The sequence below is a fragment of the Diorhabda carinulata genome, chromosome X, assembly GCF_026250575.1.
Source record: "Diorhabda carinulata isolate Delta chromosome X, icDioCari1.1, whole genome shotgun sequence".
Classification (NCBI taxonomy): Eukaryota; Metazoa; Arthropoda; class Insecta; order Coleoptera; family Chrysomelidae; genus Diorhabda; species Diorhabda carinulata.
In genome coordinates, this window is record NC_079472.1 from 26519455 (window position 1) to 26535418 (window position 15964).

Here is a 15964-nt window from a genome sequence, read left to right on the forward strand (position 1 = left end):
TCAGTTTTTATCCACCATATTCGAGAAATCTATTTCATCTTCTCCTGGGTCTTTACCATTTCATTTTCTTATTTCGTCTTGCAACTCATTTTCTGTGAGGCATTTTAACTCGTCCTCTTCTTCCTCTATTAACATTGTTTCTTTGTTTTCTTTTATTTTTTCTTTCTATTTAGTCTCTCTTTATATGTAGTATCCTTTCCATATATTTCCCATCTCTTGCCGTCTTCAGCTTTTATCCGTCTTGTTTTTATTATATATGGTTCAGGGTGAATAGTTTTGATATTTTATCTTTTTATAGCATTGTTTCTATGAGGATTGAAATACTCATAACTCCCTTTGGTAGCTGAAGAATATTTCTCTAGAGGAAACAATAGTCAAACAATTTTGGTTAAAGTACAATTTCGATTTTATCTTTGGTCTTAATGAAATGTCGTTAATCAAATGATTTGCTAGTAATAGATATATGTAAACTCACCTGTAAGTTTTGAATATGGGTCAGGCAGTGCTTGGGAATCCAAGGTGGATGATCATCTGATACACTTTTACCAATAACCGAATTTCCCAGAAATACATGCCATTCGTCTTCTGATATTTCTTTCGGATACAATTTAAATATCAAATAAAGAAGAAATTTCAATCTGTCGTCCTGAAATATCCCTCGGCTCATATATGTGTAAACTGTATTTAACAAATGTTTCTTCTGTGATGAGAAGCTGTTATCCAAACCCTTTAAAATAATTAACTGGTATATTTGGAAGCAATGATTGATTTCTATCATAACTCTTTATTAATAGTCTCATCAAGAATATGTATTTTATACTCATATTTTTGATTTCCTCAACAAATTTACTATGAGAGTAAATAAATTGAAATCAAACTACCTATCTAGTATTTCCGCCATCAAATTAATAATCTTAGTCTACACGTGTAATGTTCATTTCTCATAAACGCGGCACATATATTCTGCCTGTCAGTTCAAAACGTATAACCCTGCTGAAGGATATAAAGCAATCAAAATAGAACTTTGAGTTACAGAATAAGCAAAATGCTGGTGGAACCTATATAGTGAGATGCAGTCGACAGAGTTTGTTCAGTTTTTGTCATAAATTCGTAAGCTTTATAAATAATCAACTCAATCACTCAATGAACAATTTTTCTTCTCATTTCTGTACTTATTTGATCGCAAAATACTTTTTAATTTCTTGTGTATATTTGATGTCCTTTTTTCAAGGAATACCTACTTAAATTCTTAAATTAGATTAACAGCAAAAGTTTAGTGGTTTTTCAAGTAAAATTGGAAATTGTCTAATGAAAATCACTCCACTAATTATAGGTTTCTGAGCCGAGCTCATGAATCATTCAGCTATCAAAGCTATTTTACATTGAAACCCCCATTTGCTTATGTGAATAGTTTATTTTCTGAAAAATCTTTGAGAAAATTGTTAAATCAAGTTTTTATAATTAGAGGTATCATGTATACTGACATTGGGGCAAAATAGAACATTTTATTTCATATAAAAATTACGTCGTTTAATTTAAACGATGTTGATGGAAACATGGTGAAAATTTGATTAGAAAATTCCCTCATAACTGATTAAAAACCAACAAGGCTCAAACAACGATATTTCGTCTGAGTTTACTTGAATTAAGCAATGTTGACTACAGTTAAAGCCAGTAAAAGTTGTTGATTCATAATGGACATTATACGCTCTCGAAAAATCGGTATAAATTCAGCAACGCTCATCAGTCTGGCAACGATGTTGAAAAAGATTGAGACTAAGCATGTTCGTGCTTCAGACAGTTGTATCTGTATCATCATATTAAGCGCTCGTTGGGTAGACGTTTTTTCAAAAAAAATACACGATACACATTCAGTAAAGATTTTTTTGTTACTTCATATCTGAGTACGAACGCGGATTATGATTATTTTTATTGGATTTTCACAACAATTAGTTATTATATCTGTAACAACTAACTAAAATATGGAAACAGTAACGCTTGCGTTAGTTCAGCAGCGGAACAAATCTGCAGTACATCTATTGGAAGAAGATATGATCGTTCTTTACGACGAAAGCTGAGACGCATGCACTATCGAGTTTACTGACCGCGTCTCCTCCACGCACTTCACGAGGATAATTTCGATCGATGGAATTTTCAGAATGGTACCTTGAATGCAGTCAAGATTATCCGCGGTTACAGAATTCCATTTTGTCGTCGAATAAAGCAACCTTCAAACTGAACGGTACGATCAATCGACATAATTACGTATACTGGAACAATCAAAATCCTCACGTCTGTATGAGGTGTGTGAGTGGGCAGGTTATGTAGAAAAGCTCGAAGATTTACATGAACAAATGGACATTGATCCAGCATTCGTGGACATCCGTCATTTCATGGAGGATAGAGCATCGCCGCACGACGCGTTATGTGCGCGGGAGTACCTTAAGGTTGGTTTTAGAGAATGCATAGGCAAACGAGGATTTGTTGACTGGTCCGCACGTGTGACCTGACAGACACCCTGTGATTTTTCCCTGTAGCGTCTTCTCAAGGGCGGCATTTTTGCAAGAGGACTACGCACTCTTCCCGATCTCCGAACTGCCATTGAAGGAGAATTCAAAACTTTTTGCGGAGAACTTGTAATGCTTCACCGGTACTGCCTGTTGAGAAAGGTTACCGTAAATGCATTGATCAAAATGGGCAATAATTTGAACACTTATAGTTACCATTTTTCTAATTCCAATTTTTTTAATGAATTCATTTTAACGCTGTATTTTTTTACGACTTGTAATTAAAAATTTCGAACTAATTTCTATCTCCACTCTTTTACACATCGAACAGATGAAATATGATACTATTAGATATTTATAGAAAGGATATGGGTAGCCCCCTGATGAGTAAAAACACAACAATAGACACAGATATACGTACCTGAAAACTTTGTAGTGATTTCAGAAATAATTTTGTGAATGCAGGAACTGAGAGGAGGTAGAGAATATTGTATTTCGCAAATTCGTTACAAGCGAAGTAGAGAGAGCTTCCAAACTCTGACAAATCTTTATAAACATTATACTCAGCTTGCAACTTTTGTTGAACATCATTTGATTCCTTTAAAGCCTCTGATATAGCTTCGGAACTAGCCTTTGTATTATTCAACGACTCTAGTAGCTTCTATAAAATAAAGGAAGAATTGATATATGAATTATAATATTAATTAAATAATACTCTCGTAGTAACATATTGATTATGAGCGAAATCAATAGTTTTAGAAAGTTGTCAGTACAATCAATTTCACTAAAAAATATTACTAATACATTTATGCCACGCTCTTATCAATATTTTTTTCATAGGTTGCTTTGGATCTCTACTAAAATCATACTATAATAACATTCTGTTGCTTTTATTGCCTACTATTGCCTATTGTCTGATTTTTTATTATCTGGTTTCCAATGTTGTGATTGATTCCAATTCTTGTGATTGAAATAGTTCTTTTCATTGTAATAACAATATGATAACCATTTTAAATAAACTTGTTTAATGAAATTGAGGAAAGAATTAATATATTTGGATAATTTCTTAAGCTGTAACTGTTAAGCAGGTTAACAAAGAGGTTTTTTAGAACAATTTCACCAAGAAGCATATATTTTTTCAAATTTAGCGGGAGGATTGGATATATATAATTTCTATGAATAAATTAAGGAGATTCTAGAGTTTTCATTTATTTCTTTCATATCTAATTCAAAAAATAATCACGCTTTTCATAGTTTTACATGGAAAATTTATTTCAGATTATATTTTTAGCAGAGAGAATTTAAGAAAAACTGATTCAAGCAACCATTATAATTGTCAAAGCTATTCTCTGGACTTTTTTAGAATACTAGAAAGACATTTTCGAGTTCCTACATGGTGAGCCTCCAAGACCTATTTTTAGGACCCTATAATAAATATTGTAAATACTCGATATTATCTTTGTTGAAAAATTTTAAATGAACAGTCGTACATAGAAAACTCACTTGATCTTGAAGAATATCTCCTGATGAATTTGCCAAATCTTCTAATAACTGGTTTTGCAAATGACTAAGTTTTTCTTCCATTTCTTCCTTCTCTTTGAGTAGTTTTTTCTTTCTTTTCTCCAATTCGGGGTTTTCCTGGCAAATAGCATGAGACAAAAGTTGCTCTAAAGAATAAGTTATTTTATTAAAAGAATTTATTATGGAGAAACAGAACATAACTAAATCCATAAATGGATAGTATTCCTATATAGCTAAATAATATTTTTACCGTAAGTCATTGGATTCTGGGTCAAATCTGTACAATGTACAATTATCTGGAATACAACTAGTTTCTCAACGATTAGATCTCTAAAGTTGTTTGTTAAGTAAGTATTAACTTTATATAATGATTGGTATTTATACTCGAGAATCAAAAAGAAAAGAAAAAATCATACTTACCAGTAAGACCTGAACGCGTTACTGTGAAATTCAATAAATTCACTAAAGGTGATATTTCTGCTGGAAGTTTCAAGTGCTCATTTCTACTACATAAAATTAATTGGAACTCATTATTGTAATCAATCACTTTGCCATTAATTTTTATAAGTCGTCTTTCACCTGAAAATTTATATATAGCTGCCACAATGATAGTATAAGTTTATGCGGAAAATAAAATAGAGAATAAAGGACTTTTTTATAATTATTTTTATGAAAATCATAATAGAAAGGAAAATTTTTTCAGTACGTCAATTGAATCTATTGAATTCGCCTCAATATAAAATAAATCCTAAATATATAATGTTACGAACAATCTCGCGAAATGAGGTCCTATAATAGATTTTTAAAATTCGGCGAATTCGCGTGGCGGACGTGCTTTGATGTTCCTTTTAGAACTTTTTATTGTAGCAGGTGGTTTATTTCTTTTATATAATTTCTACGAAAGTCTATTTATTTGCTGTGCTTCTTTTAGTTCTAGATTTTTGTAGAATTTTATTTAGGTATATAGAAATTGTGGAAATTGTGTGTGTCAGTTTTAAATAAATAGTTGTAGTGAAAGAACGAATCAATAAAAGTGATCGCAGAAATTATTTAAGTGATATTTGTAAGTGAATTATTATGAGTGAAGTATATTTTATAGTGTGTGAATAAATTAAGAACGTAAGAGACAGTGTTCATTAATTCATCCCAAGATTATAAATAGTGTGAATAAATAGGAAAAACGTTAAAATAAGTTATATCAACAGTCATATATAAAAGACTCAATATCAAGTCTCCAAAATATGAATTTGTGCAAACAATATTCATTTTCATGTGGAAATTCTATCTCTAACTTCAATTAAACATTGTGACTTGACTAAGCTTTTTCAATCAAAATAGAATATTAGGAATAAATACACCTATTTCAAGTGTTACAAGTGTGAGAACGATTTTAGGTGTTTCAGTATATCACAAGTCAGATAAGATTCTGTTGCAAGAATGCGGATAAAATAATTATTATTTTTGACTATATCAATGATTTTGTACTTTCAACAGTACACAGTACTACAGAATTTTAAAAGCGTGAATGAGGAATTGGCATACAAACAGACCTCTCCTTTCTTTTTATCTAAGTGTAGTTTTTGAATATTTAGAAGAATAAACGAAAAGACAATTTCAAACTGATTTATGTATAACTGTGAAAGTGAAAAGTGAAAATGCACTACCTGCAGATAGTTTCATAATATGATTTTCAAAAAAACTCTGAAATTGTAGTTTGTTACCTTGAACTATGAAATCCTTGCGTAGTATTTGTAACAGAATAGGAGAGACAGTATCTATTTCTTCTATAATGAAAACTTTCCCGAATCTGTAAAAGACATTGTAAATCATGTGAAAGTGTTGACGCAATTAAATTGATATATTTTACCTTACAGCTAGTTCCAAGGCTGCTTTGAATCTTGGTGAATTTTGAGTAGTACTTTCTATATTTTTATGTTTCAGATGCTGTTTGACCCAAGAAATTGCTGATGATGTGGGATCGATCAATATGGGTACCATGCCACCCTATAATTTTCATATCTTATATCAGTAGTAATTTTTTATTCACAATATTGATATCTCTATATAAATTGAGTATATATAATGTAACCGGATAAATTCATAAATTAGAAAGCTAATTTGATATATGTTGATTAGAAGTTATTCAAATTCTCCTATTTTTTTGAAGCAGGGAATATTTTTAGTGCCAATAATGCTTATTTTCCATGATTTCATTCTTATAATCATCTACTTAACTTCCCTACCTTCAAAATCATTACAGCGTTTTCTACAGACAATTTGTCAGATGATAAACCTTCACTATGCCATTGCATCCGTTCGGTTTCAGTGGAAAAAAATGATTCCAGATCTATCATATCGGTACAAATTTCCTTAGCGCAGCATGTTAAGAATTCACTAGAAGCGAGCATTAAATTGAAAGTACTGTAATAGCATTTTATCATATCATACCTCCTCTTTTGTTCAGATTCGCTAGACATATATGTCATAAAAGCAGCCATTAATAAACAATGTTTTGGTAAAATTTCAATTTCTTGAGAGAGTTCTTGAAGCTGAAGTAAAAAAATTCAATATTAAATAATTCAGTTATCAATTTTTTTTATTGAGATATTCACCTGTTTTTGCCATCTGTGATACTCATTTCCCAGCTTCCCAACTAAACCTTCAGCAGCGGCTAGAGTACTTTGTGCTCTATTCAAGTCTATTTCAATCTCAGCAGCTTCCTTCGTATATACAGACAGCTGCTCTTTCAATTTTGCTACTGTAGCATCAACATCTGATAACCCAGCGCTCAGCTCACCCAATTGATTCTGAGCATTCAATAAGTTCCTCGAAAAAAATGATAATTCCAATTAATAACATAATATAAAAATATATTTGAAACCCAGCGAGTTCCAGAAAGTTGATAATAACCGTGTCATCACTGTGTTTTACCCTTTGATTTCTAGCAAACTCCAAAATACTTACTCCTTTAACTTGAATTGTTCCTTTTCTAACGGCTTGATTTTATCGAGAACGTAGGAATACTTAACATTTGCCGCTACCCAAGCGGCTAAAGGAGCTGCTGCTTGTGAAGCCCTCTTTGCCGACTTTGGATCAAACGATTCACCTTTGGTAGCCAAAAGTTTCTCAACAGCTTGTCTATTTTCTTTTGTAATTCTTTTCGCGTCAAAAGCTCTAGAAATATATTTTCATACAGTTCTCTTTAACAAATGCAAAGCAAAATCTGTTATTTGTTATAGATTGATAGCTATCGAATTATTTTGGAGCAATTGAACAGCAATTCTTTAAGATGATTTTTTTCTTATCGCTTCATGTTGAAGAGCGAATATTATGGTAGAAACAAGCAATATTTCCAATCTCTTGATAATAATCACTAACCTGATTTCTTCCTTTATACCACGTTTTGATAAAAATGACTTCATACTATTCCATGAAGTGTCTTGAGTCCCCATTAATCTAAGGACACCTTCAAGAATGTCTCTAATTATTTCTGGAGGTGCCCTTAATGATCGGATTTCCGACAATGATTCTGATTTGATGTTACCAACAGCAGATCTGGCTTCTTCTATTAGTGGCTCTACCTCTGCCAGTTCCATTTCAATATCCTTTTTTCTACAATAAAAAATTGAAAATTTGTTTGTATTGAAGAGATCAATTGAAATAATAAATTAGGGAGTACAGTTGCGTGTTTGATTTTTAAATTTCCCACAATACTTAAATTAAATATTTTATTAATTAAATATTTATTCTAATCTTTGTCACTGACAAAAAATTTTATCGCAAAATATTTGCTGGTTTATATTACTTTATGTAAATATATGTAGTTCAGTTACCTCCGTTCTAGTTGTACATTTTCTTCCTCTGTTTTTAGTTTTAAACTTTCCATTTCCTCTTTGTGAGTATTCGCATTTTTCATTGTATTACTTATCATATCCAAAGCTGCGTTAGCTTTAGACTGTTTTTCTCCTAGTTTTTCTTGTTTCTCGATTGCATCTTCTTTCAGCTCTTTCACTAAAAGCTCTGCTTGCGTTAATCTTGATACCCCGGCCTACAATTCATTGTTAACATTAATTCCAGAAAATTATTTGTAAACCTCATTAATTAATTAGCATGTTGAAGATAATATCTTGAACAATTTTTTGAATATATTACAGAAATTCATAACATTCCCTAAAGACTAATTGACATCCATGCAGACATGATTCTGAATACAAATACAAATAGCTGCTTTCTACATTTAGATAAAATTGATCATGAGAATACAATAGAAAGTTATCCATGTCAGGAAAGTAGTTTCCTTAATGTTTATCGGTTCCAATTACTGCTTCATTCATTCAATGAAGCCTTTTTTTACGTCTGTAATGCTAGAAAAGTTAAGTCGGCAGAATCATTCGTTTTATAGATCAAAATTTAGTGCTCATTTAGTTCTTATTGTTAACTTGTAATTAGGCTAGCAGTGTACCGCCCGTAACCGCGCTATGATACATTTGCAACGGTTTTTAAGTATGTTTATTGGTAACCTCAAAATCGGTATTAGTGAAATTGAGAAAAGTCACTGATTAGTGCTCAATTAATGCTGAAATAGAAGCTCGAGAAATATTATTGGAAAAATAATGATGGATTCGAAAGACGTCACTACTTAGTGCTCAATTAGTATTGCCGATGTAGTGAAGGATATTTGAAATAATTTTTTTCTTAATTTTTCCAAATCAACTACTGCTAGTATAACGACATCAGCAGTCTTAAGTGCTGGATGGGGAATCGGAAATTGATACTAGTGGAATTGCAGGGCGTAATTATTTAGTGCTTAATGAGTGCTGTCAGTGTAGTTAAAGATTTTCGTTACAAAATTTTTATTCAATTTTTTCAAATCAATTATAATTCTTTCAATATCAATTGCAGAATACAGTTATTCGAGGATCAATCAATATTTCACAAATACGATCGGCACTCATACCAAATTTAGAAATGAAAAATGTTCACTTCCCGTATAAAATTCAGTAAATATCTAACAAACCGTCAGTTTTCTGGTTTCTCCGGCAGCATTAATTGAGAAACAATTAGGCTCCTTTTTCAAATTCACAAATACCGATTCCAAAGTCGTCTTTCAGCCGTAACTATACTGAAACACCGCCTCAATTATACCATAGCGGGGTCACGAGCGGTAGCTAGCTTAATTGAAAGTTAGTATTTTTGGTCCACCTACCACAGCACCAAATATCTGTTGCCAGCACTAAACTAGCACTATATGTGTACTAAATACGCACTAAATTTTGATGTATAAAACAAATGATTCTGCCGACCTTTATACCTTTACAAAGAACCTTTGTTTCACATTTCACATAACATAATTTCGGCGATTTGGAATTTCGTCATAGTATAACTGGCAAAAAAAATTATGTTAGGTCATATTAGACAGTTTCAATGATTTCTACTGGAGACTAGTGTTCCATCATTGATTTTAAAAATTCACGTATTCCATTCTGTTCATTTGGGGCACCATATGATTCTTTGTCGCTAAAATTACTGTCCCTTAGGTACAACAATTTTTTGTCCTCGACAAGGTTTTATTATTCAGGACAATTTGATCTTCTGTTTCAATCACATTGCATGATTCATCATTGAAAATTAACTTACTAGAGTGTAAATTATTGAATGAGTACATTTCCCAATATTAAAATTTTTGACGAATACGTCTATTGTCTATTGGAATCTCATAATCATTTTGATTATTAAACTATATATCAGCTGTTCCTTGTCTATTTTTTTGGTCAATGTTATTTGCTTCTCATCTTTAGATTCACATTCAAATTCGGTTTAATATCCATTTGTATCCTCCAACCTCTATTATTTAGACTTGTGATTATTATGTATCAACCGACTTCCAACTAGGTATTATTTTATTTGTATCTATTGTTATTCTGAAGTTCTTTATTCTGCTATGCAGCGTTTGTTTCTAGACCCAAGAGATCATTATATAACCCTCTAATATAAAGTTCTCATCAATTGAAAATACATTCTTTTTAGATAACAAATTAACGGTACCCAGTGTAGATATCAAAAATCTTATCTTAACCCTAATTAGTAATCGATATAAACACAATAATTTTTGTCAAGCTTCAGTATAGATAGTACAATCTTACCTTCAATTTTTGTTGTTTTGATTTTATACCTTCATTTTTTTCAGCATATATCTTCGCATAAAGATTGATCAGGGAAATATATCTGGATGGAGTGCATACAACAGATTGTGCAGCATTATACACTGCTAAGAAATTATCGCTTGATGCATGCTGTACACTATCTTCTTCAAATATTTTTCTCCTATCAATCAAGAATTATTAAAAAATGAATGTCCAATTTATTGTATTGATTTTATGTACCTCTGCAATAATGTTTGTGGAATGCTCTTAATTGTGTTGGGACTCCAGCCTGACTCCCAAATTATGTTACAGTTTTGAGTGAGTGAAGGGCAGTTTTGGATGATATCCCACAAATTTTCATTACTTGCATCCAGACATATGATTGTATGCAGATTCTTCTTTATTCCTGTTAAATGAGAGAGACTATTCAAAAATAGAACGATATCTCTTGGTTTTCATCGATGTAGTGTGGAATTCACTATACATCTAGTCATAAATATTTTTATACTTTAATATTATACAATAATGATTCGATTCAATAGAAATTAATTAAAGCAGACTGATAAGTTTTCATTCTGTGGATCTGTTGTTCCTAGCATTATTCTCCTCGTGGAGATTTTTGTATAATATTCAAGTACCTTTATATCGGGGACAGTTTTATAATCCATTAATCAACCATCCAGTTTTTTATGTTGTGGTCAAAAATCATCCTTCGAGAGTATTTTGTAGTTATTCAGTGAAAACGTACTGAGTGTTTCTAAATTCATGCAACAAAATTCAAGAGATGGGTCTTCCCTATAAAAAAATCTCCTCAACCTGTCCTTTTCCTAGATGTCACCCTTTCAACGTGGTGACTAAAATTGAGTTCTAATTTGTTTTTTTCTAAAATTTCAGTGAAGCTTGAAATTATGTATCGTGCATGCACCCGCAAATGACTAAACAAGCATATTTTCTAAATATTCTTGTTACCTTATAAAGGGATAGAATTATCAGCCAACTTTATTTCATATGAAAACTTTTTCAAGATTTAAAAGAAAATAAACTTTTTTTATTCCATATTTTCATTTTATAATCTTATATTGTTTGATTACATAAGACTTCATCTTGAAAAGAAGTTCTGATATGAAATAAAGAAAGTTACTAATTGCGTCCCCGTATAATATAAATATTGAAAAAATACTTGTGAATAGTCATTTTCGATTGCGCGACATCTAAAGAGTTTCAAGTTTCTAACATTACTGAAGTTTCAGAGAAAAAAATAAAAACCTTATTTTAGTCACTACCTTTTGTCGGAAAAGGCTCGGCTGAAGAAATCTTGTCATAGAAATGACCCATCTTAATTTTACATGAGCAATCACATCCTGATTCTTGTCGCATGAATTTAGAAAACACCTGTATATTTATCTCAGGGAGTTCTCATTGAATATGGCTACAATATTAACAAAACTTGACTAATTACTAATCTGTTTCCACTTTTTCACAGCAAACCGAATCTAGTTATCATCATTTCTCATAAAAACTGTATTGATTATTAACATTTGAATTTGACCTTTCTTGAACTAATTCACGTATCTTGATGCAAATCAAAAGACACATTGTCGAGTATCTAATATATAATAAAAAAATTATATTCCATCATTTGTTTAAACTTACTTTCGGAGTAATATTGAGTTAAGTTTCCATCAAAGTTATCTCTGTCAGCTTGTTCCTTCAATCCTTTAACAAGTGAGTCAAGCTCAGCAGTGGAGTACAATCCTGGAATCTGCAAAAATGTTTTGAATTTTCAATAAATATGGAATTTATTGGAGGATAGTGCTAACCTCTCCAGATGAAATTAAAAAATTGAATACGTTCGTATTACTTTCTTCGTTGAATATGTAATCTTCTAATAGAAAATAAATTTCTTCCCCATCAATTCCAGCATATTGCATAGCCTGAAATTGCTCTGTATTGATAACTGTTCTAATTAAAAATATTGAATGGTATATTTAGTTTTGTACGGAATCAGAATAGCTCTAGCTTTTATGCTATATGAGTCATGGTGACAATATAAATATCAGATATTGCGAGATATTTTGATCTGGTCAAAAATATTCTGTTTTTTTCTCAATCTCTATTTTCATAGGTATTTACATAATAGTAAATGAGTAGATTAACGAAAAAGAATAATGAAAATGTAACGAAAAACGGGCATTTTTGTATACAAAGTTTCGGTATTTATATGATGGATTGTTAATAGATACTATTCCAGTATTTGATCATATAGAATATAAAGCAGCTCAATCAAAATCAAATTGCATCGACTATTGAAATTATGAAAAGGTTTGAATTTTGAATCAAAATATAAGAAAATCAGTTTAGGAGTAACTGATTTTATATATGTTGTGTATATATAGGTGATACTTAGCTTTCTGGAGTGTTAAAACAACACAGTATTAAGATAGAATACAGTCAAACATACAATATTCGATCTATTTCTACTAAAATAAAAGATAAAACAACAATCAATAAATTGCCTTGCAAAGTATATGAAATTGCTTGTTTAAATTGCGACAAAAAGTAAACTGGTCAGTCGAAGAGGTCACTCACCAATCGAAAAACCTCTAACAAGAGCATTAGTAAATTATATCTTGACATATGTTCATTGGCGACACATGTCTACCATGAAGGAATGAATCCGCCAAAGTTTTAACCACTGAGGAAAACTACAAAATACGTCTTTTTTTAAGAACAATATATATTGCTCAAAGTGAAATCCATAAATATCTCTTAGATTTTGACAAAAACAAATTCTCTAAAATTCAATGCCATCGGCAATCAATTAACCTTACCTAACCAATGAAATTCAATTTCACTCATAACGACCTAGTCTATAAAATCTGATGTTATTCTTTATCTAACCAATAAAAATTAACAACGATTTTTATAACAAACATAATCAATATCTCTATAAAGCGACAATTTGAATATTGAATTTTGAGATCCATGATTGAGATCCATGTTCTTATAAGAAATAACATAATTTGAAACCGCCGACTCTTAACTAATTATTGCCCAGATAATGAATGGACAAGTATTCAAAATCTCGGAATATATTAAAGTTTGTACACTTTGATGTTTAATTTTGCCACATTTCCAATAAGAAAACGCTCATAATCTAGCTGACAAAGATTTATATAGTAATATCGCTTACAAGTTTTAGGTCGTTGTTCAAAAACGGTTGGTGTTCTGACGTTGGAACTATCAATTTAGCTGTCTGCAAAGCAGCGGATATTTTAACAGCACTTTTTCGTCCAACTCCGGATTTTCCTATCAAAAGAATATTACCATATGGGTAACTCAGGGTTTTCAATATACTAGACGTCAAATGCAGTAATTCATCGTTAATAACCAAATCCATAATCTGTCCTTCCCTTTCTGTAAACGAAAATGTGAATATTTTAGATATACAGAATTTTATACATACACGTATTCCTTAGAATAGTGATTAATTTGTGAAGGGTGTCACGTAATTTCTCAACTCAATTAACTTTAGTGAAGTTAGGCGGTGGGTCCTACAAAGTATATTGCGACAATTTCTGAAAAAGTCGCAATAAATTGTTTAAGAATAGCGTTAACTTTAGAAATAATTGAAACAATTGAATCTTTCATGGCTTTGAACTGGGTGATAATATAAAAATGCGTTTGGAAGCCGTTTCCGAGAAAATTTTTTGAAGACACTACGAGTAAATATTTGGTATGTTTTCATAAAAACGGCTACCAATATTCCACTAATCATTTACATCAATTGCTGAAAATCAATATAAAATTTATTATAGGTTTATTTATAATTGGCATAATCTATAATTATTTCGATATATAATTATATATATCGAAATAATCCTATTAAGGTGAGCAGAATAATCTGTGTATATGAAAAATTGTCAATAGAAATTTGTTAAATTAAGTTGGCGCAGCATTAGCATCAGGATAAATTTCTTCTAGGTTATATTTACTACACAAATTTGTACAAAACAAGCTGTTAGAGTTTTCAATAATAAACTACTTCAGTCATCTGTGATTGATCGTATATAGCTGGATAGTATTGTAACTGAATTGATATTTAATATAATATCACAATTCCAAAAATGACTACAATTAAATGTAAATAAAGTATCAACATGAAGTTTTCGGATGATACTTCATTGACGATGGAATGGTATTAGCTTCAAATAGATCAACAAAAAACTGAAATACTCTCATAAATTATCATCAGAAGTTCAAAGTAATTTAGCTTTGAAGTTATACGAGATTGTTTGAACACCCTATGCTAAATAAACAAATCAAAAAAATTGTTCCAAAATTCAATTGGCTGCTTCACTGAGCTATCGACAATTATTATTTCAACTCCATTCAGAGAAAAAAGAAATAGAGAAACTATAAAATATTTTCACGTACCATAATGTATTATTCCTGATTCTAATATTTGACTCCAATCACCCTTATTCAATTTCATCAAGTCCGAATACTTACAAGTATTCGATTGTTTTTCCAACGGTACATAAAAGTCAGTAATCACTTCTGTTGCCATAGATATAGAACCCCAGTGAGACGCAAATGTGTCCTTCAAAATTTGACTAAATATTTTCCTGTCATCTACATTAACAAGTTTGTTGTAGAATATATCTCTAGCTTCATATTTGAAAATCTAAAAAATAGATGAATATACATATTCAAGATTGGAAACATTTATCAGTATGACTATTATTAGAACTGGTGAAAAATAACGATTTATATCCAGAAATATACTTTCATATCTTCTCACTGGTATTATTTTTGGACAACTAATATCCTTCAAAGTAATAATCATTTAATTTTATAACACATACTCAACAGTGCTTCAGCTTCTTGAAGCAGTCTTGGAAGTATTATTCCGGCATTACATTTATTACATTAGTTTCATTGTCCTTTGAACGGCATTTTTAATATGAGAGAGATCCAACTGAGGCAATGAGCTTTGTCAGAGATGTACAAAAGCTGGCTAAATAAATGTATTGTATTTTTGAAGCGTCAATCTGCGCTTATTCAAAACCGTGGATATTTTCTTCTATCTACGTATCGCAATTTATATCTAGACTTAAACGTGATAATTTTGAGAGGTCGGAACATATTTCTACTTCACAATATATCCATAATACAACAAACAACGTATTTTTCGTCCTGGTTATTCCTCTATGAAAACTGTTTCTTTGTTAAACCCATGATTCTAACGAGTTCCTGAAGATTTCCTAGTGGCGATCATGAGTTTTTATGCATCTAAATCTGGGGTCGGCGTAGGTTGTGCCGTAGCCAAATCAAATCAAATAATCAAACGACATCGTGTACCATCTTTCGCTAGCGTTTACACAGGAGAATTATATGCAATCCTCCACGCTTTGAATTCCCTATCCCTTGACGACAAACAATCAGTTATATGCACAGACTCTCTCACATCAATAAACTCCATTAGACAAATATATCCAGACTTTATTAACCGTCTTGAAAGTTGTGGATACCGTCTCACACTGGGAGCAGAGCAGTTTACAGATCAAGCTGTAAAAGAAACTTCGACGGCTAATCTTCACAGCGACTCAAAAAAAATTCACAATAATCTCATAACTAGCATACGACGATAAACGATGGAAAAGTTGCAATACAAAGCTACATGAAATTTAACAATCCATCAATCTACTTCTCATAAGTCGTACAGACTCAGTTGTTGTACGCAGACTACGGGCATACTTAACTGAGTCTCGGGTATTAAATGACCGCTTT

At 31.2% G+C, this 15964-nt stretch overlaps 1 protein-coding gene across 1 annotated transcript in view; it reads right to left on the bottom strand.

Moving 5' to 3' along the window:
• The window catches only part of LOC130901937 (cytoplasmic dynein 2 heavy chain 1), a 73908-nt gene that overhangs the window by 17384 nt on the left and 40560 nt on the right, over positions 1-15964 (bottom strand). Inside the window, exons 42-59 of the mRNA XM_057813642.1 lie at positions 14609-14858; positions 13365-13588; positions 11992-12105; positions 11825-11933; positions 10412-10577; positions 10172-10352; positions 7862-8076; positions 7407-7640; positions 6993-7202; positions 6641-6854; positions 6477-6577; positions 6272-6422; positions 5896-6032; positions 5750-5835; positions 4449-4607; positions 4011-4174; positions 2929-3168; positions 476-727 (exon numbers count right to left, since the gene is read on the bottom strand). Coding sequence (XP_057669625.1) covers positions 476-727; positions 2929-3168; positions 4011-4174; positions 4449-4607; positions 5750-5835; positions 5896-6032; positions 6272-6422; positions 6477-6577; positions 6641-6854; positions 6993-7202; positions 7407-7640; positions 7862-8076; positions 10172-10352; positions 10412-10577; positions 11825-11933; positions 11992-12105; positions 13365-13588; positions 14609-14858 — 3207 coding nt within the window. The remainder of the gene's footprint in view (positions 1-475; positions 728-2928; positions 3169-4010; positions 4175-4448; positions 4608-5749; positions 5836-5895; positions 6033-6271; positions 6423-6476; positions 6578-6640; positions 6855-6992; positions 7203-7406; positions 7641-7861; positions 8077-10171; positions 10353-10411; positions 10578-11824; positions 11934-11991; positions 12106-13364; positions 13589-14608; positions 14859-15964) is intronic.